This window comes from Mustelus asterias, chromosome 8 (assembly GCF_964213995.1).
Source record: "Mustelus asterias chromosome 8, sMusAst1.hap1.1, whole genome shotgun sequence".
Classification (NCBI taxonomy): domain Eukaryota; kingdom Metazoa; phylum Chordata; class Chondrichthyes; order Carcharhiniformes; family Triakidae; genus Mustelus; species Mustelus asterias.
Genome location: NC_135808.1, coordinates 55,018,409 through 55,043,633, shown reverse-complemented (window position 1 = coordinate 55,043,633; position 25,225 = coordinate 55,018,409). Strand labels below are relative to the sequence as shown.

At 42.0% G+C, this 25,225-nt stretch overlaps 2 protein-coding genes across 11 annotated transcripts in view; one reads left to right on the top strand and one right to left on the bottom strand.

Moving 5' to 3' along the window:
* The window catches only part of klhl20 (kelch-like family member 20), a 93,670-nt gene that overhangs the window by 35,503 nt on the left and 32,942 nt on the right, over positions 1 to 25,225 (bottom strand). For 8 of the 10 annotated variants that reach the window (XM_078217978.1, XM_078217975.1, XM_078217984.1 and 5 more), the window contains 3 exons: positions 11,824 to 12,397; positions 6,342 to 6,500; positions 2,160 to 2,254 (listed from right to left, as the gene is read on the bottom strand). In XM_078217978.1, the coding sequence (XP_078074104.1) occupies positions 2,160 to 2,254; positions 6,342 to 6,500; positions 11,824 to 12,397 (828 nt within the window). Of the gene's footprint in view, positions 1 to 2,159; positions 2,255 to 6,341; positions 6,501 to 11,823; positions 12,398 to 12,545; positions 12,630 to 25,225 lie in introns of those variants that run through there. The other 2 variants (XM_078217982.1, XM_078217986.1) reach the window with 1 other exon arrangement.
* Positions 12,108 to 25,225, top strand: part of ankrd45 (ankyrin repeat domain 45) — a 61,782-nt gene continuing 48,664 nt past the window's right edge. Inside the window, exons 1-2 of the mRNA XM_078217987.1 lie at positions 12,108 to 12,404; positions 16,091 to 16,281. The gene's annotated coding sequence lies outside the window, so the exon portion shown is untranslated. The remainder of the gene's footprint in view (positions 12,405 to 16,090; positions 16,282 to 25,225) is intronic.

The following is a 25,225-nucleotide window of genomic DNA, read 5'->3' as shown; positions in this document are numbered from 1 at the left end:
CTACCTCCTTTTTTAAATAGCGGGGTCACATTTGCTGTTTTCCAATCTGCCAGAAACGGCCCAGAGTCCAGCGAATTTTGGTAAATTACCACTAGTGCATTTGCTATTACTCCCACCATCTCTTTTCGTACCCTGGGGTGCATGTCATCAGGACCAGGAGACTTGTCTATCTTTAGCCCCATTAGCTTGCCCAACATTACCTCTTTCATGGTAAGGATAGTTTTGAGGTCATCACCTGCCCTAGCCTTCTTGTTATCAATTTTTGGCACGTTATTTGTGTCTTCCACTGTGAAGACCGACACAAAATACCTGTTCAATGCCTCAGCCGTTTCCTCATTTCCAGTTATTACATCCCCCCTTCTCATCCTCTAAAGGACCAATGTTTACTTTAGCTATTCTTTTCGTTTTATATATTTGTAGAAACGTTTGCTGTCTGTTTTTATATTATGAACTAGTTTACTCTCATAGTCCATCTTGCTTTTCATTATAGCTTTTTTCTTGACTTTTTGTTGACCTTTAAAGATTTCCCAATCCTCTAGTTTCCCACTAATCTTTGCCACTTTGTGTGCATTTTCTTTCAATTTGATACCCTCCTTAGACAGCACTTTCCAAACTCATGGCCAACTCCCATCTTGAAGACAAGGGCAGCAGATACATGGGGACACCACCACCTGCAAGTTGCCCTCCAAGTCATTCATCGTCCTGACTTGGAAATATATCACCGGTCCTTCTCAGTCGCTGGGTCAAAATCCTGAAATTCCCTCCCTAACGGCATTGTGGGTCAACCCACAGAACACAGACTGCAGCGATTCAAAAAGGTGGCTCACCACCACCTTCTCAAGGGCAACTAGGGATGGGCAACAAACACTGGCCTATGTCCTACGAATGAAAAAAAAAAATCACCCTCTCAACAGCAAACAAAAAAGGAATTGTAGCTATCTTTTGCATCTTTTCTACCTTGTGCTTAAAACGCACATTTCCTCTCAGGGTTAAGCTTATTTCTGGTCATAGCTCGGCCATTGCTTGTTACCATATCCTCTGACATTGTGAGCAATGCCAAGGTTGCCACTGCAAACTCCTGACAGACAAATCATTCTATTAAAGGGAAAGTTATTAATAGGTTATCAGAATGAATGGGCCAGGGATGTATTTATAGACAATTAATTAAAATTTAGCTTAGATAAAATAACAAAACCACGAAACATGGATAACTGAAAAATCTATAATCCAAAAATTACCCATTTTACTTGGTTGACTTGCATGGTTTTCACAGATTATAAACTTCAGCTGTCAGGATTAGTATTAAATTCCATTGATGTAGAGTGCTCCCCAGTGAGTAAAGTGTTAAGTACTGACAAGCATTAGGAGTGTGTGAACCAAATCATTCTCTCAACTCAGCAGTGTTATTAATACCACGCTGTTTGTAAGAAGTGTCTATTTTAATTACTGCATAACATCTGTTTATCCAGTTGCACCCTACACTTCACTCACTGAGATTCATGTAATATTGTCTCAAAGAGAATGTATTACACAAGTGCTGAATACCCTCCCCCATTTAAAAGAAATCTCTTTTTGGTTCTTTTGCAAGCAGAAGACCTCCTCTCAAATTGCTATTCATAAGAGCTGCATCAACATCACAGTATGATAATAACTAGTTTATAATTTCCTCTCTCTTTCCCCATGCTTCCATTTCTCCTCTCCCGTTTTCTACACTTCAAACAGCTGAGTTGGAACGTTAACTCAACAGATGTGAACCTGTACTTAAAAGCCATGTCACACCACTTAGTTTGTACAGTTAAAAATCACAGCCTAATCTCAGCTAGGACAAAAAACAATCTGCCCCTGCCTCTGTCAATTCTGCTGCAAAACCAGCCATCAGCAACTGTGCAACTGATAATGCCTCTCATCTGGCTTAGATGTTTCTGGCCTTTACATGCACCTCGCCAAGAAAAGGCTGCTGAAATCAGTCGCTCACTATCTGCTGATTGAATACAAGCTTCTACCAGAGATTTTTTGTGCAGTGACTTATGTTTTGGATCTTTGAACAAATCTTCATTTGTGGATATCTAAATACATCGAAGCGACTTAAAAAGTACCTGTGGAAAAATGCTGTGGCATTAAGTTATATGCAGATTAACAGAGAACTAAAGGAACCATACCTGCACTCCTCATCGCTCTTAATGAGGGGGTCAGATCCAACTGTACCTACTAAAAACTTGGGACTGAGCAGTGGCAAGCGAACATGCTGCAATACCTAAAATGAAAAAAAACAATAAAAATTATTTCAATCAATAGCTCCCAATGCCAACATATTGGCGACAGCTTACTTTATCAAGGACTGATTTACATTTTGGTACTACGGACTGAACTCCCAACATGCAGTGTTTTAGAGTGTCAGGACTTGAGTTCACGCTTGTAACCCTCAATACTGCTGCTTCCAATCTCAACATTGTCACTGTGGGGATGTGTCAAGCAGTGATCCCTTTGCCCCTTGCAACCTATCTAGCACCTCCTAGCAATTGGCTCTGCAATATAGTTGAAGCCTTGAAACATCTGCTCAGCTCAGGCAAGTAGTACAACTGAGGAAGAGAGAAGATTACCAGGAAGTAGTACTAGCCTTGGGGGGGAAAAAAAAGGTGAACAACAGAAACATGCATTTGATAGGAAAGCTAAAGAGCAAATATATATCAAGAAATCAATATCTTACATTTAGAATTTGAGATTTCGCAATCGCCCCTCAAGCATAAGTTTGTGTCAGTAATTGCAGGAATAAATGTAAAACTTATTTTCCTTAATTAATGGGTACCCCTGTATTTCACAAACAGTTTTTGAATGCTCAAGCACAAAACTATTTCATTAAAATTCTGAAACACAGACACATAATAAAATAGTAAACACACTGAATGGGTGAATGTACTCGATGTGGTTCATCCATAGAAGAATTTTATCAAAATCAGCTGTGTTAACATAGAAACTAGAAGCAGGAGTAGGCCATTCGACCCTTCAAGCCTTCTGCGCCACTCATTTTGACCATGGCTGATCATCAAATTCAATATCCTGACCCCACCTTCCCCCGAAATCCCTTGATCCCTTCAGCCCCAAGAACTATATTTAATTTCTACTTGAAATTACACCACATTTTGGCCTCAACCAATTACTGAATTCCACAGATTCACCACCCTCTGGGTGAAGAAATTTCTCCGCACCCCAGTCCGAAAAGGTTTACCCCTTATCCTCAAACTATGATCTCTAGTTCTGGACTACCCCACAATCAGAAACATTCTGAATCTATCCTGTCTATTCCTGCGAGAATTTTCTAAGTTTCTATGAGATCCCCTCTCACTCTTCTAAACTCCAATGTACATAATCCTAAGTGACTTAGTCTCTCCTCATATGACAGACCTGATATCCCAGGAATCAGCCTGGTAAACCTTCACTGTACTCCCTCTATAGCAAGGACATCCTTCTTCAGATAAGAATACCAAAACTACACAAAATACTCCAGGTGTGGAATCAACAATTGCAGTAAATTGTATTTATAGACAAATTAAAATTGAGATGGATAGAAAGCTGGTTAGCAGATAGGAAGCAGAATTGGCATAAGTGGGTCTTTTTCCGGTTGGTAGGCAGTGACTAGTGGGGTACCACAGGGATCTTTCTGTGCTGGGACCCCCAACTGTTCGCACTATATTCATGATTTGGAATTCTATTTGCCTTTTTTACTGCCTGTTGTACCTACATACTTACTTTCAGCAACTGATGCACAAGGGCCCAAAGTTCTCGCTGAGTATTTACACCCATTCAGATAACAATCTGCCTTCCTATTTCCATCAAGACAAGACACTATCCACAATCTCATGCACTTCACTTTTACGTAGTAGTCTGCTATGTGAGACCTTGTCAAAAGCCTTTTAAAAGCCTAAATAAACCACATCCAACGGTTTTCTATGGTCAACTCTACTAGTTACATCCGTGCAGAATTCCAATTGATTCGTCAAGCATGATTTTCCCTTTCTAAGTCCATGCAAAGTGTAACTTTAGTTCCTCAGCCATTTGTTTGTCCCGTGTTATGAATTCTCCCGTTTCTAATTGTAAATCTTTTTACATAGTTTTGGTGTTCTTATCTAAAGAAGGATGTCCTTGCTATAGAAGGAGTACAGCGAGGGTTTACCAGGCTGATTCCTCAGATATCAGGTCTGTCATATGAGAGCAGACTAAGTCGCTTAGGATTATGTACATTGGAGTTTAGAAGAGTGAGAGGGGATCTCATAGAAATATAGAAAATTCTAACAGGAATAGACAGGGTAGACGTTACATATCTATAGAAGCTTTTATAGTCAGTTTTGTATATGTTAATGCCTGCATATGAGAGAGAGAGCGAGAGCAAGAATATCTGTCATGAATCCCAGACACTGTTTCAATTAAGTGACAATTTTCATTAAACAACACTTCATATGTACATCTAACAACGTAATGGAACTAAATTGCTGTCAGTAATATTTTAGTCTTCTACTTTTTTTGAAGTGAATTTGTTCCCTCTTTAGATTACATTAGCCCACATTAAGCTGTGTTCCCGAACCATGGCACAGCCAAATCCATGCTTTGGTTTCTATCAATGTTTGAGTCACCTCTAAAATTTATTTCTCTGAAAGCCTGACAGGGAAAGAAACCAACAAAATAAGGCAATTGCAGCTTCAAACATGCAGAACAACTGGGGTATCTCAACCAGCTTAGTATTTTGAATGTATCCACAATTGCACATCTATATGACAATTATAAATTTAGGATGCCCAATTATTTATTTGTCCAACTAGGATAAAAGCCATTATGAAACATACCCAACTTATTATCTATTGCTGAGAATTGTGCAGCAGGCTTATGCAGCTGATTTCAATTATTAAAACTAACAAAATCCAGGGCATATGGAAGCTGCAAAATGTTTAGGCACCGGTGTGCGGTACCACAAGTTGCAAGTTCACTCTGATTTCTGAAAATCCAGTTCCTAATTCAGGGTGCAACCATAGAAACTTAGAATACAAATGGGCCCATTGTGCCCTTGCTGTCAATGCTAGAATGAAAAACCAAATGGAGGCCAGGTACAGGAGCAATCCAAAAAGACGACCAGAATATAAACTAGTCCGACCGGTTTTGTACATGTCCTATGGGATAGTTATAAAAAGTTACTGCAGTGCCACAGATCTGACAGCAAGACATCTCAATCCAAGAATAAGCACTTGATTTAGAGATACATTTAAAAAGAAACAGGAATTTTATGCTCTAAAAGAGATTGGTTACGTCACAATTCATGGTAATTGCACCAACTGCTATGGAATTATCCTGCATTTAATATTTCAGCTACATTTAAGGCTAAGAAAGTTTTGTTGTGAAAGTGCTTTAGTTTCTCCTGAGATTATGACAGGTGCTATATAAATGTAAGTCTTTATTTCTTGCCTAAAACTACCATGGAATCTTTACATTTTATTTTCCTTAAATATTGAAGCATTTGTTTCACCTAAAATAACCTACCTTAAATCCATGCTCACACTTTGGTCACTAATAACTTCAACACATGGCTGGCCCTGGACAGAGGGATTAAGATGTGGAAATGCCAGTGTTGGACTGGGGTAAACACAGTAAGAGTTTTAACAACACCAGGTTAAAGTCCAACAGGTTTATTTGGTAGCAAATGCCATTAGCTTTCGGAGCACCGCTCCTTCGTCAGATGGAGTGGAAATCAGCTCTCAACAAGGTACAGAGACACAAAATCAAGTTACAGAATACTGATTAAAATGCGAACCTCTACAGCCAACCAGGTCTTAAAGATACAGACAATGTGAGTGGAGGGAGCATTAAGCACAGGTTAAAGAGATGTGTATTGTCTCCAGACAGGACAGCCAGTGAGATTCTGCAAGTCCAGGAGGCAAGCTGTGGGGGTTACTGATAGTGTGACATAAACCCAACATCCCAGTTTAGGCCGTCTTCATGTGTGCGGAACTTGGCTATCAGTTTCTGCTCAGCGACTCTGCGCTGTCGTGTGTCGTGAAGGCCGCCTTGGAGAACGCTTACCCGAAGATCAGAGGCTGAATGCCCGTGACCGCCGAACGCTCCGAAAGCTAATGGCATTTGCTACCAAATAAACCTGTTGGACTTTAACCTGGCGTTGTTAAAACTCTTACGAGGGATTAAGAGCAGCTTTCTAATTACAGCAGAGGTAAATGGGTTGGTTAGCACGCAGCACGGCTCTGTGCTGCATTGGAACTAGGAACAAAACACCTTAATTGAATTATAGCTTTTCAAACCCAACTAAAAGGGTTCAAATTTACAACAGGACAGTGGCCTACCTGGGGAAGCTGTGGACGTCGCTCTTGAATGCTGTATTTGACCCAGGCCATGACTGCGTTAAAAACCTGCTCCTCACTCCGCACATTCAACTCATCACTGGAAATTATATCAATCAGTTGATTGGCTGGTAACAACATAAACTCCTCACTCTCCATTACCTGAAAGCAAGAGGATTAAAAAAAACCACAGGTTTTAATCAAGGATTGGGATGTACAGAGCACTGCTTCAATGCCAGATTTCTTCAAATAAAGAAGATATTTTCTAATGCCAACAGCTGTTGGAGCAATATTTGCAACACACTTCAAATGATCCATCACCCCGAATGATAGGAACTTAGCAGTAATGCTTTAAAAAATATATATATCCTCTCAGTCTTTTAATTTTCAGCCGCAGCAAATAGTTAAGACTGCCTGTGGAACACAGGAGTGGAATGTATGTTATCAAGACTTTCAAGAACTTTGATTTCACATGGGGAAAACAGGTGAACAAGCAAGCCAGCTTTTCTGAAAATTGAGACCTCTCTTTTACTCCTGCCAAGTTGAAAATACAAGTTATACACCTACAGCAAGTGTTCCCTACACATCTAGGAGTTTCACGAACAGGATATTGAATATTTCAGTTCATCTATTTGACTACAAAGTCTACCTCTTTATTGGGAACAAAAATGGCTCCCAAGTAGCATTATTCTGAATTTCTGCCTGCATGGTTTCTTCTGTATCCTGGATTCCCTTGTAGATCGAAAATCTGTCTAACTCGCATGGAATGGGAGATCTGGAACACACTGCCTGAAAGTGTAGTAGAGGTAGAAACCCTCATCAAATTTAAATAATAATTGGATATGCACATGAAATTCTGTAACCCACAAGGCTACACATTAAGAGCTGAAAAACTCTATCGGTTGGCACAAACACAATGAGCCGAGTGGCCTCCTTCTGTGCAGCAAATTTCTATAATTATACAGTGGATGAAATTTAGTGCAGAGAATTGTGAAGTGATACATTTTGGAAGGAAGAATGAGGAGAGGCAATGGCCGGGATTCTCCCCCCAAAAGAACTAAGTACCCAATGTGCGAGAAAATGGGAGAAATTCCCGCCTGTTTTTTGGGCATACTTACCTGATCGAGCCTCCGACACTCTGTGCATCAGAGTGTGCCTGAGAAGGATTCACGCTGTTAAGCGGGGTCAGGGCCTCATTCTGCTCAAGAGGCCGGAATAAGCGGCTGAGTGAGCACTGCGTATGGATCGGTCAATGGGGAGATCAGCACATGCGCACTGCCCCCGCCGCCACCCCAATCGCCGGCCTCGTGATCACTGGCCTTCCCATTTTTTCTTAGGCCCTCTTCTCCCCAATTGCTGGCATCCTGAACACACTCCTCCGCCCCGATCGCCGGCCTACTGGATCCCCACTGGGCCAGCCCAGATCTTTCCCCCATCCCATGGCCAGCCCCAATTGCCCCCTCAAGCCCTCCCCCACTGATTCTATTGCAGAATGGCAGGAGGTCTCTCCCACCATCACTGATCAACCCCCATAGGCCCCGCCCTCCAGTATGCCATACCATGCTGACCCTGCCCCCTTGGCACTGCCCAGTATCCCTTGGGCAGTGCCAGTGTGCCTGGTGGGTAGTGCCAGACTGGATAAGTTGCATCCCCTTTCCCTGACTTCGGGGGAGGGGGGAGGGCTTCAAACGCCCCACCAGAAGGGTGAGTGCACCTGTTCCCCGTTGTTGGGGAGCAGTTTATAAACTCCACTGGTGGAAACCGGGGGGGCGAGCCTGGAGAATACCCTCCAGAATAATCAAATAGAAATTGGTAAAAAAAAAGGGCCTCAGAGACTTGTGATCAGCCGCACGTCAGTTGCGAGTCCCACCAAAGGCTGATGTCTTCCAGCCCACTGTGCTACTTAAGTATCCTAACCAATATAAACTAAAGACACAATTTTAAGGAAGAGAGAGAGCTAATGTTTATATACACAAATCTTTGAAAGTAGTAGGATAAGTTGATAAAGCATTTAAGATCTGAGGCTTTCTTTAAAGTGGATACAGAGTCTGAAAGCAAAGTAGTTATGCTAAACCTTTATAAATCACCAGTTAAGCCTCATTTGTAGTATTGTGTTCATTTCTGGGCACAAGTCTTGGAGCTAAGAGTGCAGAGTAGAATTACTAGAAAGGTATTAGGGGTAAAGTATTTCAGTTTTGTGGAGAGAGCCGAGAAGTTTGGATTGTTCTCCTTAGAGCAGAGAAGATTAATGAGTGATTTAACAGAGGTGTACAAAATTATGAAAGGCTTTGCGAGAGAAAGGAAGGCGAAATTGTTTTCACTACTAATGGGATCAGCAACCAGAGGAAGCAGATTCAAAGCAATAAACAAAATAACCTGAGGAAGAATGATTTTTATGAAATTAGTTCTGATGATCTGGAATGTACTGTGAAAAATGAACAGATCCAAAAGAAAATTTGACATATACTGAAAAGCAGAACGACAACTAAGAGCAGGAGAACGAGACTAACTGGGTAGCAAAATGCTGGCACGGGAACAATGGGTGAAATAGTGTCATGTGACACTATGAACCAAATTTATTTTTGTCATTAGAACTGCTTCCTTCTAATAACAGAATAATTTGAATAAAGGTTAAAATAAACATGTCACCAAACTCATTCAGCAGAAGACTCGATCAATATCTGTTACAACACTAAAGAAAAGAATTGGTCTGACATACCAAATGATACCCATAGTGGTACTGAGTGAGATAGATCCCATTCTCAAACAAGTTAGCCAGTCTGAGCCAAGACAATATTTAAGACATTATAGTCAGACACAGCATTTCTGGCGCAAAAGGAAGAATTCCTCATCATCAACCAACAATTGCCACTGAAATGTGTGCGTGCAAATATCAGTCAAGGATAAGGCATCTCTTCATCCACATTACCAAGTAAAATGTTAACACTCACTGCTTCAACTCACATACAAGGAATTATGTATTTGATGAAGTAATGGAGAACTTTGACTAACGCCAAGTCACTGATCTTGCAAACAACCTGTTGCTGCTTTCTGAAACGCAGCACCAACCTGATCCAAACACTTCCTGCCCTTGTGCTTTGAATGGAAAGTAAACTCTAAAATCTCAACTCCTTCACAAAGTTCTTCAAAGATCTTACCACCTCAGTGCTGGAGACGTTCCAGAAGACATTTTAAGAATCTGCAACAGGCCAAAGACTGGAAGGGGTTACAGGATTTTTTTAGATCTGCCATCAGCAATTGAAATTACTGTCAGCAGCAATTGAAAAACAACAGATAGACCCAAGCAAACTTTACATAGAAAAATGGCCCAGAGTGTCTCAATACTAAGAACCAACTTAAATATCAAAACAAATAAAATTTTAAAAAGCAACAGCATTTGTTTCAAAGACAGAATTAATTATTTTAAGAAACCACAGAAACAAGAAGCTTCAAGGTCTTTTTTCTGCTGTGGAACAGCGATACTGCTGCCAACAAAGTAAGAGCTGGGGGTCGAATGTAGAAAAGATACCCCGTGCATTGATAATTAGCAACCAATCATAATAGTAACATAAAGTGTCTCAGTCCCAATGATTCCCTCAATTGGTGAACAGCCTAATAGATTGTATATTAAAAATGCATTTGAGTGGAAGAATAGAAAGCTCAGGCAGATAAATACATTTACCTAACTTTCTTTTTTATAACAAGTGCTGAATATACAGCTTTCAATAAAGCTTGACACTTACAAATCACATCAGCACTACAGGATTGTTCATACTTAGTTCAACCCACCATCGAAGGAATTCTCTTAAGGATCCTACTACATATCTGCTTGGGCAACATTTTATCCTCAATGAGAACATATAGCACATCTCAAAATACCTAAACACTGGGTCCAAGCCAAATCTAAACTGAAATCTGACCTTTCCAAAAAAGTACCATCTCTAATCAACAATCCAGTTGCCCACATAAAGCCAAATTATATTTAGCAAAAATTTAAGGGCTGAAATCAGAACAGAAAATGCTGGAACTACACAGCAGTCTACCATCACCTGCAAACCAACAACTTAGATTTAACATTTTAAGTGTTCACTAGTCTTCACCAGAATTCAAACATAAAATCTATTACATGTTAAAATGACCAGATGCAAGGTTTAAAATGCAGAAAGGTATGCTGATGACCTTTTCACATCCTATTACCTGTCCTGTCAGCACAGAAAGCAGAATTCAGTGTTAAAATTTTGATCTGTGCACCCTTTTTGTGTGATCATTTTAACTATTTTTGATGCTAGGTGATTTGACATGAACCACAGAATTTACATTCAAAAATAGTCCAGGTTTAAACTGTACATTCTTGCCTCGGGAAAAATGCTAAGCTTGATTTCATCCACCCAGTCACCACTCAACTTTAGAAAAAAAAGTTTCTCCTCTTCTTGTTTTCAGTAACTTTGGCTGGAGAAGGAAAAACGTGGATATTTCCTGAAAATTTTCCATCTGGCCCACACATGAAGAATGACCATTTCAGCAACACACAACAGGTGTTTAATGGATTATAATGATTTCTACTGTGCGTTCCCTTTCATCCATGTTCACTCTTACTCTCAGATTTCACTGTGGCATTTTCCTAAACAAGAAAGCCAGTACTGTGGGATAGTTTATGCTAAAGACATCCTTTCTCAGCCACTCAAAGGTGCCTAAGCACCCCAGAGAGGGTCAATCTTCAATTTTGCTTCCCTATGCCACATGGCTTTTGTTCATCATTGCCTTAAAATGATTTTTTTTAAAAAACAGATTGCAGACCCATGTCTAAAAACTCAATGGAAAATCTTGTACACAAATCTATACCCTCATTGTTGCATCATGCTAACACTAGTGCACCATCATAACATGTTAAGAGGCAAAGTACACAATGGAAGTTTGGAGCACAATCATGTAGCGAGACAAAGATGAGAGTCATGGACTTGGTCTTTCCATTTTTCTGAGTTCCCAGTCACACTGCTGTGGAGGAGAGCAAAAATTGGAAGGCGGAGAGGAACATTCAGGAGGAACCTGAGAGGACCAGAGAGGACTCAAGTAAATTACCTGTCCTTTTTACACCAGGGGAGGACACATATTAATCATTTGTCCTTGGAAAATGATTTACAGGAGAAGCAAATGCAGAATTTTGACCAGAATCAAGTCTGTCTTCGTTACCATTTAAGATTGCTGAATAAATAAGCTAATTGTAAAATTCACGTAACTTCTGTGATGTTCAACTGACTTTCAAGAAATAAAATAATTTTCTCCCACCTCCTGTCCTTCCTAAAAAATTATAATCTGCAAGGAAACTGGATAAATATAATATATTATCAAATAAATAACATCTGTTTCATCTTGTTGAATTTGGATTAATATAACAACCGCAGCTCAATGAGGGCCACTGCTTAAACTGCTCAACTTTAATTACATTGAAGTCACATGGGCCTTGTTTATTTTCATTAACCCTTACCTCTTGAAAGTTGTGCTGAGTGAATTTGTCAGCGATCCGCAGCAGTTCTCTGCAGGAGTGGGTGTCAGCAAAAGCTCTGATTCCCAGGCAGTTGGAGGGATCAAGTTGCCTCTTCAGAAACTCACAGCATGCCTCCTGGATCTCAGCCAGTTGCAGAAGGCAAGCAGCCGGCAGCAAGGTCTGCACGTTCCCCTCCTCTACCGTTATCTGAGATGTGTAAGCAAAGTCAATCAGCAGCTCCATGGCACGTTCGTCGATGTCACGGATCACCACCTCCGTCTGGCGACTTTCTGCAAGCTCACCTGTGAACATGGCTCGAAAATAAGGGCTGCAGGCCGACAGAATCACACGGTGTGCATAAATCTTTTTTGCGCCCACAACAAGCACCACATCGCAAAGTTCCCGGTGCTTCCTTAGGAGGTTGATGACTTCTAAAGTCTGCCGAGGGTGTTTATCCGATACGAATGGCATCCTGGCTGGTTGTGGTACTCCCTCAGGTAATTTGTTGGGGTCACCGAGTGTACATCGGCTAGTGACATCCATTCCTGTCTCTCCTGGTCGAGCACTGATACACCTAAAAGGTAGGAGGCAAAGAAAAACATTTGAAACTCAAAATATATAGGTTCGGATTGTGAAACTTTAACCTTTACAATTTCATTTTGTGATCCATCATATAGACATAATTATGTTATACAACACCCTGAAGCACAAAGATACCGCACCATTCTATTGCAAGGTACTGTCACAGTCACAAAAACATCGCAGCAAGCTCTAATTTTAGCAGGGCAGCCTTGGATGTGTAGGTGTGGGAGGAGGGGCAAAGTAAAGAGGAAGGGAGATGTGAATGGCAGATGTCAGAGAAAGAATGAATCCACTTCACTATTGAATACCTTCCAGCAGCTACTCAAGATCAACACTGATAGGTCTGTGAACACAATAAGAATCTGTTAGACTACTCATTTCTCCAGTCACAGAAAGGGAAATCAGAGGGATATAGAAAGATGAAAAAAATATAGGTGAACCAAAAAAGAATGGGTTTTAAAAGACCTTAAATTCTATAGCATAGACTTACAAAATCGTTACTAGAGTTCAATTAGCACATTGACTACTCAAAATAATTTAGCACAACTGACTTATTGCTTAATTATGGAATATGTTGATAATCTCAATCACTGCAGCTGCACAGAGTGAATATAAGCGATGCAAATATCACAGTAGTAATGCACATGAAATGAGATAAAGGGGGTTCTGTCACCATTAATGTCACAAGTGACATTCAGACCCTGTCTGAACATTACACAATGGTTACTTTTCAAACTGGTTATAGAGCAACTGCCATTCCCAATCCCTTCCCCCTTCATTTCACTGTAAATTGCCAACCTAACTTAATTCTATGTTGAGGTGCCAGTCGGATCTAGGCACTCCTTCACAATGAGAAAGGGATGGAAAGATGTTTTACAGAGATGATTTGGCCAATTTCTTTCCTTTCCCTGAAGGTGCTGACTCTTATTGCAGTACAGCTCCACAAAATTCTCCGGTAATTCACTATTCTTAATGTCAGCATCAGCAAGCTATTTTGTCCCACCAGGCTATTGAAGCCAATTGCTCTTCCAGCTAGAATTAGCTATGCAGAGTGCAGAAAACAAGCTGGGAACTTCCAGCTTCCATGGTTTTCAACATATTGTACACGTTTTGATCTAACTTGGGAGGCAATGGCCTAATGGCATTATCACTAGACTTAATCCAGAAACTCAGCTAATGTTCTGGAATTAAGAATCCACTGATGACCATGAAACCATTGTCGACTGTTGGAAAAACCCATCTAGTTCACTAATGTCCTTTAGGGAAGGAAATCTGCCATCCTTACCTGGTCTGGACTACGTGAGTCTCCAGAGCCACAGCAATGTGGTTGACTCCACATTGGAGCAACCTTGGGCAACTAGGGATGGGCAATAAATGCTGGCCAGCCAGCAGTACCCACATACCACAAATGAATAAAAAAGGGCATCTGATACTGAACTGTTGAGAGTGCTCAATCCATTAGTCATTACAACTTGTTTTAGCCTTTCTGGCACCTTTCAGATCAGTAAGAAGTCTCACAACACCAGGTTAAAGTCCAACAGGTTTATTTGGTAGCAAATACCATAAGCTTTCGGAGCACAGCTCCTTCGTCAGATGGAGTGGATATCTGTTCTCAAACAGTGCAAACAGACACAGAAATCAAATTACAGAAAACTGATTAGAATGCAAATCTCTACAGCCAGCCAGGTCTTAAATGTACAGACAATGTGGGTGGAGGGAGCATTCAACACAGGTTAAAGAGATGTGTATTGTCTCCAGACAGAACAGCTAGTGAAATTCTGCAAGTCCAGGAGGCAAGCTGTGGGGGTTACTGATAATGTGACATAAATCCAACATCCCAGTTTAGGCCGTCCTCATGTGTGCGGAACTTGGCTATCAGTTTCTGCTCAGCGACTCTGCGCTGTCGTGTGTCGTGAAGGCCGCCTTGGAGAACGCTTACCTGAAGATCCAAGGCTGAATGCCCTTTCAGATCCTCAGGATGTTCCCACCAGCAGCAGGGTAAATGCCACTTAATCTGTTTTTGGTGGTGTTGATTTTGGGATGAATGTTGGCCGGGACAATACTCCAGGTGCAGTCTCAGCAATGTCCTATATAATTGCAGTAAGAGTTCTTTACTTCTGTACTCAAATCACCTTGCAATCCAGACCAACATACCATTTTGTCTTCCTAATTGCTTGTTGCCATTGCAAGTTAGTCTTCAATTTATGAGTATTGAGTTCAGTGCTTAAACAGGCCTACCATTCTCATACAACCGTGTTGCTCTTGGCGGTTTTCTTAAATATAAGCTAAAATGTCCTTTGCCACAGAAGGAATGGATATCAATCAGCCAAACATGCAATAGATATAATCCTGACATTCATGCCCTTCCAAACTTCATTAGCGTTTTAAAAATGAGGTGGTTTAATTTCTGGTTTTTGAAAAAGGTTTTCCCTGCAAAGCTGATTTTCAAGCTAGTTGCAATTATCTTGTTTTCTACAGTTAAACCTTAACCTTCCCAGAACTAAAAAATTACCTCAAAGTATTACAATGAACCATGAACTAGGTATTAATAACACAATGAGTCACTTCATGTTTGTTCACGAGCTTTATAACATCACCCACATTTGAATCACTGGGAGAATCAGTGACACAGTGAACATCTGCTTTAGACATTCACAAGTTGCTTATGATCCTGTTCTTTCTGCCGGTACAAAATTCAGTTTCAGGCTGTGCTAGTTTAGAAGGAATGATCAACAATATTAGTGTACAACTGGGCTAATTTTGCATATTGTAAGTCTGACATTTATATGGCTAAAGATACTGAACCGAATCGAGGATCAACAGCTCATATTTACAAGAACAGGGTTTGTGTGGAGTTTGCACATTCTCCTCGTGTCTGCGTGGGTTTCCTCCGGGTGCTCTGGTTTCCTCCCACAGTCCAAAGATGTGCGAGTTAGGTTGATTGGCCATGTTCAAATTGCCCCTTAGTGTCCTGGGATGCGTAGATTAGAGGGATTAGCGGGTAAAATATGTAGGGATATAGGGGTAGGGCCTGGGTGGGATTGTGGTCGGTGCAGACTCGATGGGCCGAATGGCCTCTTTCTGTACTGTAGGGTTTCTATGTTTCTAACAAGAGCTGACTCATTGAACCTGTGACTCGGCACATGAGTGAGAAGAAAATTCAATGTGCACTTTTTAAAAATTATTTAATGGGATGTGGGCATCACTGACTTGGCCAGCATTTATTGCCCATCCCCAATTGCCTTTGAGGGGGTATTTTAAGAGTGTACCACATTGCTGAGGGTCTGGAGTCATATGCAGGCCAGACCAGGTAAGGGTAGCTGATTTTCTTCCCAAAATTCATTAGTGAACCAGATGGGTTTTTACGACAATTATTTCATAGACTTTTTTTAAATTCTTGGTTTTTATTCAATTCAAATTTCAACACTTGGGTCTCCAGGGCATTGGTCTCTGAATACTAGTTCAAAAATCTTTGTGCGCTCCTAATGCAGTGAATTACAACGATTATCCTTTCATTTCCGAAAGATACAGCAACATACAAAGGGATGAAGGGACACAAACATACAAATTAGGAGTCGGCCACTTGAGCCTGCACATCATTCAATAAAATTATGGCTGATCTGATTGTAACCTCAACGTCACATTCCTGCCTAACTCGATAATCTTTCACCCCCTTGTTACTTAGGAATCTGTCTAGCTCTGCCTTCCACCACCTTTTGAGGAAGAGAGTTCCAAAGACACACAAACCTCAGAGAAAACAAATTCTCATCTGTCTTAAATGAGCGACCCTCATTTTTAAACAGTGAACCGGAGTTACAGAAAGAAAAACCCCAAGCAAAATACAACTTGACAGACATTATCCTGCATTGACAAGTGGTGAGTAACATTCACACCACACAAGTGTCAGGCAATGACCATCTCCAACAGGGGAGAATCTAACCACCATCTCTTGATATTCAATGGCATTATCATCGCTGAATCCCAGTTGCCAAATCCAAGGGATTACCATTAACCAGAAACTGGACACTAGACTAGCTACATATTCGGCATGGTAGCACAGTGGGGGGGCGGCACGGTAGCACAGTGGTTAGCGCTGCTGCTTCACAGCTAGGTCCCTGGGTTCGATTCCCGGCTTGGGTCACTTGTCTGTGTGGAGTTTGCACATTCTCCTCGTGTCTGTGTGGCTTTCCCCCAGGTGCTCCGGTTTCCTCCCACAGTCCAAAGATGTGCGGGTTAGGTTGATTGGCCATGCTAAAAATTGCCCTTAATGTCCTGAATGCGTAGGTTAGAGGGTTTAGTGGGTAAATATGTTGGGATATGGGGGTAGGGCCTGGGTGGGATTGTGGTCGGTGCAGACTCGATGGGCCAAATGGCCTCTTTCTGTACTGTAGGGTTTCTATGATATGATTCTATGATAAATACTATGACGACCAGCGCAGGTCAGAGACATCGGAATCCAGAGGGGAATAATTCACCCCCTGACTCCCCAAAGCCTATCCACCATCTACTTGGTACAAGTCAAGAATATGATGGAATACTCTCCACTCACCTGGATGAGCACAGCTCCAACAACATTCAAGAAGCTCAACACCATCCAGGAAAAAACAGCCCACTTGATTGGCACCCTATTCACAAACATTCAATCCTTCCTCGCACACTGGCAACAGGGTCTACCATCTACAAAGTGCACCTCAGGAATTCACCAAGGATCCTTCAACAGCATCTTCCAAACCCATGGCCACTACCATCTAGAAGGACAAGGGCAGCAGATGTTTGGGAACTTGCTACCTGGAAGTTACACTCACCATCCTGAGTTGGCTTCTTCAGTCACTGGATCAAAACCCTGGAACTCCCTCCCAAACAACACTGTGGGTGTACCTGCACTACATAGACTGTAACAGTTCAAGAGGCAGCTCACCACTATCTTCTCAAGAGCAATTGGGGATGGGCAATAAATGTTGGCCTAGCAACGAATGCCACATCCCATGAATGAATTTTTTAAAAGCCCACCAGCATCCACAGGACACAAGTGTACAAGACAAATAGTTCAAAAGATTCACCACTATTTACACTCAGAGCCATTTAAAACAATATGAAATAAATATGTATGGTGAAGTCAGACTTACAGCATATTATTTTGACAGTGTAGGTAGTTTTCCTATACTATGAGCAGCAGATGCTGGCATTATGAAACCCCATCCCCTCCCTTCCCACCAGCACTTAATTCATACTAGATTCATCAAAACAAAAAGATAAATTAAAAGAAAGACACTCCAATCTCATAGAAAGAATCATAGAAACCCTACAGTACAGAAAGAGGCCATTCGGCCCATCGAGTCTGCACCGACCACAATCCCACCTAGGCCCTACCCCCTCATCCCTACATATTTACCCACTAATCCCTCTAACCTACGCATCTCGGGACACTAAGCAGCAATTTTAGCACGGCCAATCAACCTAACCCGCACATCTTTGGACCGTGGGAGGAAATCGGAGCACCCGGAGGAAACCTATGCAGACATGAGGAGAACATACAAACTCCACACAGTGACCCAAGCCGGGAATCGAACCCAGATCCCTGGAGCTGTGAAGCAGCAGTGCTAACCACTGTGCTACCGTGCCGCCCACAAGTGTTCTCCACTATCTGTGGAGAAAGAGTTAGGATGATAAAAAATAATTGACTAATGTTAACTGTTTTGCCCTCACAGATGCTCCCTAATCTGCTGAGTATTTCCAGCCTTTACTATTTTTTAATTTCTGAAAGAAAGGAAGTTCTTCGTTCCATAATATTTACATTCTATGCTACTGCAACTTTTTTGGTGATTTTCCAGCAATTCAAATATCCAAGAGAAGAAATGAAATGCTTTCCTAAAATGCAGAATCAGAAAAAAGTATGAATTCAGTCCTGACAAACATTTATCCCTCAACCATCTAAACAAATTGCATGGCCAGTTATTTCACTGCAAACTTTGGATCCTGCTTGTGTAACATGGCTGCAGTTTTTAAAACCTACAAAATAGTGACTATACTTCAAAAGTAATTCATTGACTTTTGGATGTCATGAAGACAAGTTCACTTCCACTGGTATGTGAGTACTTCCATTATATAAGCCTTGTTTTTAGCATAATTCAATAGAAATATTACTGCTCAATTTTAATTCAAAGGAGAACATGCAACTGACGGGAACAAAAGCAGCAATAAAATTAGCCAAGAGGTCTCTGGAAAGAAGACAGTACATAATTGTAGCAGTAATAGCAAAAGCTTTTTCAGCTATGTGAGAAGGTCATTGTGGAACTATCGGCCCACTGAGTGGGATAGTGTGGCAGATTCAAAGTGATTCTGAGGTTATAGATATTTTGCATCAGTCTACACTCCCAGGTATGGTTCTTGTGTTCCAGATAGGTGTTGTGCTATACTGAATTGAGATGAGAGATAGAAATGTCATCCTGGATAGGTTAGAGAAACTTCAAATTGATTGGGCTCTAGGTGCAGGTAATGTCTGTGGAAAGGTGATTAAAGAGATGAGACAAGGGCTCTGTGAGCCCCTTGTCAATATCTTCAATAGATCAGTGTAGTTTGAGACAGTTCCTTTGAACTGGAAGCAAGCTTGCATACATTCTGATCTCAAAAATGGGAAGAAAGAGTTGCCCTCCTTGATCGGAGGACAGCATCTACTCAGTGTTGCAGGTTTCTGCTGTGGGCCTTCAAACTGATTCTCAACTCAAATCTTCTTGCACCTGCGGCAGGATATCCCACAAGGCAGTGCGATTCAGAATGCAGGATTTGCTTGCTTTTCTGCCTTTCTCTGCTGACACACTGCCTCATTGTTAATATGTTAGAACTCAAAGCATGATGTAGTTTGATGGACAAGTTATTACCATTCCGAACAATTGGTAGCAAACTCCTCCCAGTCATTAAAGTCAATGCTGCAGCATTTCAAGGAGAGCTTCAGAATGTCTGAAGCATTTTCTTTGACCCCCCTTGGAACGTCAGCCATTTGAGAGTTGAGAGAATTTTCCTAAAAGAGAAAAGGGTCTGGCAAGGGAAGATGGTTTTTAGCCATCCAGACAGTGTCAAGTCCATTGGAATTGATTTTACAGGTGGATCTGGCTTCATGAAGGACACCAGTGATGATGATCCTCCAGTTTAATCGTGGGGATGCACCTTCCCATGGTTGATAAAATTTCTCTCGCAGGAGACTGCGTAGACTAGGACATTTATTGGTTTGTGGAGGTCTTTGTCGTCAAACACTCACTGCCATAATTTGTTGAAAGTTGAACTGGTGCAGCTGGCTGTCAGCTGACCAAGGCTGAGACTTAAATGTTAAAATGTATTTGACATTTCAAAAAGACAGGAAGCTAGGAAAAGCTGGTGGAATAACCCTGTTAATTAAGGATGTCATTAGTGCCGTAGTGAAAGATATTCTTAGCCTGAAAAAGCAAGATGTAGAATTAATTTGGATAGAGATAGGAAATAATGTAAAATAGGTCACTTGCAGAAGTTTGTAGGCCCCTAACAGTAGTTACACTGTGAGTCACAGAATACAGGAAGAAATAAATGGGGTGTGCAAGAATGGTAAATTTAATCTATACATAGATTGTGTGAATCAGATTGACAAGGATGACTTGGAAAGGTTTGAATGTCTTCAGACAATTGCTTAGAGCAGTTTGTTCCAGTGACAACTAGGCAGCAGGCAATTCTAGACCTTGTAATGTGCACTGAGATGGGATTAATCAATAACCTCGAGGTAACAACGATCATAACATGAAAGAAGTTCACATTGAGTTTGAAGGGGAAAAGTGTGGATTTAAGATTAGTGTTTTAAATCTAAATAAAAGTAATAAAGGGTATAAAGGCAGAGCTGGTCTAAGTGAACCTGAACACTTGGTTAAAAGGGGGACAGTAGATATGCTTTTATGGAGTTTTTAAATAATTCATTCAAGGTTGTGGCCTTCGATGGCTAGGACGGCATTTATCGTCCATCTTTAATTGTCCTCAAGACGGTGATGGTGAAGTGCTTTCTTGAACCGCTGCAGTTTATGTGATGGAGGTACACCCACAGTCCTGTTGGGGAGCAGTCCCAGCTACAGTGAGACAGGAGATATTGAGTAACTCTCGGCAGAGATTTATCCCAGTGAGAACAAAATACTCTTCTAGAAGGATGCATCATCTATGGCTAAAGAAGAAAATTAAGGATAGTATAAAATTCAAAGAAACACTGTACACATCAAAGTTTAGTTCTTGGCCAGAAGGTTGGACTGAATTTAAAAACCAACAAAAAAAATGACCAGAAGAACAAAAGGAGAGAACACGTTAGCTAGAAATATGAAAACGGATAGTAAGAATTGCTACAAATATTTCAATAGGAAGAGAGTAACTAAAGCGAGTCTTGGTCCTCTAGAGCAGTGGTTTTCAACCTTGTGCTGCAGCACACAGAAGTGTAAGGGGGGGGGGGGAGGAGGAGGAGGAGGAGAGAGGGAGAGAGAGAGAGTGTCTGTAAATAGAGATATTGCAGTCAATAGGCAGGGTAGCAAGTTTGAGACTTCAGCAAGTTTAGCAGACTGTATTAAGTGGGACAACTGTTAAAAATGTGACTTCAGCGTGTGGACCATGCTGTAAACGGTGAGGCTTCATTGAGGAGAAGTGGACTACAGGAAACTGTTGGCTAGCTTTGACAGCTTGCTTCAGGCCTACCACCTTCCTCCACATTTGCACAAAGGCTGTATCCATCCTGTTAACTATATCTTTTGCTTCTTACACCATTTTCTCTGTGCAGAGTTCCCTTCAGTGCCAAAATTGGGTTAATCTCCTCATGTTGCTTCATCCACTTTCTGATGTCAGATGTTTTAAGCCGAAAGCAAACTAAATCAGTTTATTGAAATACAACAATAAACATCTAACAAGCACTTCCTTCAAGTCTAATATCTGTGAATCTGGAAGTGTGCGGGTGTGCACAAAGCATAGGTGGTATTTGAATTTAGCAGGTCCATATTCCCTGTCCTTGTGCCGTAGGCAGGAATGCAGCCATTTGAATGGCACTTGGAGCCCTTTAAATTTCTGTACACTGTTCTTCTAAATACAAATGCTCTCTCTGGCAGTCTGCTCTGTGGAAGCGTTCACGTGTAGTTCATATATATTCAAATCCCAAACACTGGCCTTGTGAGTCCAGTCAATGACTCCAATTTTGAAGCCATTTTCTCCCATTTCCACACAGTCACAGATTTTCTGGCTTAAATTTCAAACACTAAACAATGATCTTGAAAAACTGTTGGAAGAAGGATTAACATAATAAAAATCCTTGAACCCTGCTGAACAGCTCTTAATACCGGAGGCCAAAGAAGGTGGTGAACAGACGTACGTTATTCTGTGAAGTACAGGTAACGTAGCATTGAATCATAGAATCCCTACAGTGCTGAAAGAGGCCAACCGGCCCATCGAGTCTGCATTTCCCGCATTTAACTAGCGCCACGGACACCACTGCATTGTCGCCTTTGTGAGCAAATATTTCCACAGTGAGGAAAATTGTAATAAAAGCAATGCTGCAAATCCAAAGACAAATATCTGTAAATAGAGATATTCCAGCCAACAGGCAGGGTAGCAAGTTTGAGACTCCAGCAAGTTTAGCAGACTGTATTAAGTGAGACAACGGCGAGGGGAATGGGCCATGTTAAAAAATGTGACTTCAGCGTGTGGACCATGCTGTAAACGGTGAGGCTTCATTGAGGAGGAGTGGACTACAGGAAATTGTTGGCTAGCTTTGACAGCTTGCTTCAGGCCTGCCACCTTCCTCCACATATGCACAAAGGCTGTATCCATCCTGTTAATGAAATTAACATGAAATTGAATCAGGCATTAAAACAACAACAATCTTACTGGACAGCTGAATGCAGCAGGATGGAATCAATCAACTCAGAAGCTGGTCTGGCAGCTGAAAACTCCAAGCTATTTAAGCAACCCTAGAGTGGTGACAATATACCAGCACTCCACAAAAACATTAGCGATGAAAACCATTCCTCTTGTTCTCCTGAATTTAGAATAACATAATTAACATTTCCCTATGCCCTGCCCCAAAGAAACATTGGGAATCCTAATATTACTTTTGTTGACTACTCGTTCTAACACTAGTGATTTACCCAAACGTGCTGCTCCAAGATTTTGCATGGACTTCGGCAAGGAAAGCAGAGGTGTAAAGTGAAACGTTTAATGAGGAGAGTGGGTGATTCAAGGGAGAAGTAAACTTGAAGAGCGGGTATGAAGAGTGTGCAGTCAGTGAGGAGAGAGCAGCAGTAGAGGGCGAGTGCAGGAATGAGAATGGAGTTGTAAATGAAGAGCAAAGGTCGGTACAGCAGGTGCCAGTGAGGAGAGCAGTGTGTAAAAGACAAAGTCAGTGAGGGTAGTGCGGTGTAAAGGAACATTTCAGGGAGGATAGCTGGGCCCAAAAGGTTTCAGCACAGAGATCAGAATTGAAAGAGGAGAGTGGGGTCATATGGGCCGAGGTTTTAGCAAGCAGGGAGGGGTAGAATGAATGAGAATTCAGTGAGGAGGCTGAGGTGTAAAGGTGAGACTTCGCTGAAAAGAACCACCTGTAAAAAGCAGGATTTTAGCGAGAGGAACAAGACATTGAATAGAGGATGTCCACTAGAATCTAAGTGGGTGCACCATAGAATTGTTCCCGAGAGAACGTGATAGGAAGGAAACCAGGAGATGTTCCTTCTTGTGGGGGAGACGAGAACTAGCAGGACAAAGTTTAAAAATAACAGGTTTCACTTTTAAGATGGAGATTTGCAAAAGAAACAAATGTGGTGCGACATAAAACATTATCATACAGCGAGTGGTTTAGGTCTGGAATGCACAGCCTGGAAGTATGGCGGAGGCAGGTTCAATCAAGGCATTCAAGAGGGCGTTAGATTTGATTTGATTTTATTGTTACATGTATACAGTGAAAAGTATTGTTTCTTGCGCACCAAAGCATACTATACAGAGAGAAGGAAACAAGAGAATGCAGAATGTGGAGTTACAGTCGTAGCTAGGGTGTAGAGAAAGATCAACTTAATCTGAGGTAGGTCCATTCAAAGGTCTGATGGCAGCAGGGAGGAAGCTGTTCTTGAGTCAGTTGGCAAGTGTCCTCAGACTTTTGTATCTTTTTCCCGACAGGAGGTGGTGGAGGAGAGCATGTCCGTAGTGTGTGTGGGGTCCTTGATTACACTGGTGGCTTTTCAGAGGCAGCGGGAAGTGTAGACAGTGTCAATGGGTGGGAGGCTGGTTTGAGTGATGGATTGGGCGTTGTTCACGACTCTTTATAGTTTCTTGCGGACCTGGACAGAGCAGGAGCCATACCAAGCTGTGATACAACCAGAAAGAATGCTTTAATAGATAACTGGGAAATCTTCAAGTCAGGATGGCAACTGTACAGAAAGGATGGGTTACACCTTAACTGGAAGGGAGCAAATATCCTGGCTGGGAGTTTTGCTCGAGTGTTTCGGCAGCATTTAAACTAGTGTGGCAGGGGGGTGGGGAACAAAACAGGAGGTCAGTAAATACTGAGGCTGGGGTCGAGCTGGGGGCCAGGGCAAGGCTAGCTAAGAAGAGGAGCACTCTGGAGGAGGAGGACCTGACTGGGCCTGGAGGTCTGGAGTGCATCTGCTTCAATGCGAGGAGTGTAACGGGTAAAACAGACGAACTTAGGGCCTTAATGCTTGTGCGGAATTTGGATGTGGTTGCGGTGACGGAAACTTGGTTAAAAGGACAGGACTGGCAGCTGAATATTCCGGGGTATAAGTGTTTTAGGCGAGACAGAGGAGGGGCTAAAAAAGGTGGGGGAGTAGCGATATTAGTTAAGGAGCATATTACCGCGGTGCAGAGGGTAGACAACTTAGAGGGGTCATGTACTGAGTCGCTGTGGGTGGAACTCAGAAACAGGAAGAGTGCAGTCACTATGCTGGGGGTGTACTACAGACCACCCAACAGCCCACGGGAAGTGGAGGAGAGGATATGTCAGGAGATTCTGGATAGGTGCAGAAAACATAGGGTTGTTGTAGTGGGGGACTTTAATTTCCCTGGCACAGACTGGAAAGTGCTTAGAGCTGGAGGACCGGACGGGGAGGAATTTGTAAAATGCGTACTGGAAGGTTCTTTGGAACAGTATGTAGATAGCCCGACTAGAGAGGGGGCTATACTGGACCTAGTTCTGGGAAATGAGCCCGGTCAGGTCGTCAAAGTTTCGGTAGGGGAACATGTGGCAAATAGTGACCACAACTCTGTTAACTTTAGGATAGTAATGGACAAGGATGAGTGCTGTCCTACGGGCAGGGTGCTAAATTGGGGGAAGGCTGACTATAGCCGGATTAGGCAGGAATTGGTGGATGTTGATTGGGAGAGGATGTTCGAGGGTAAGTCCGCGTCTGGCATGTGGGAGTCTTTTAAGGAACTATTGATAAGGCTGCAGGATAGGCATGTGCCTGTAAAAAGGAAAGATAGGAAAGGTAGGATTCGAGAGCCGTGGATAACCAGGGAAATTGAGGAGCTGATTAAAATGAAAAGGGAGGCGTACGTTAAGTCCAGGCAACTGAAAACAGATGGAGCTCTGGAGGAATACAGAGAGAGTAGGAAAGATCTCAAACGGGGAGTTAGAAGGGCAAAAAGAGGTCACGAGATGTTCTTGGCAGGCAGGATTAAGGAGAATCCTAAGGCATTCTATTCATACGTTAGGAACAAAAGAGTTGTCAGGGAGAAAATCGGACCTCTCAGGGACAAAGGAGGGGAATTATGCTTAGAACCCAAGGGAATAGGGGAGATCCTAAATGAATACTTTGCATCGGTA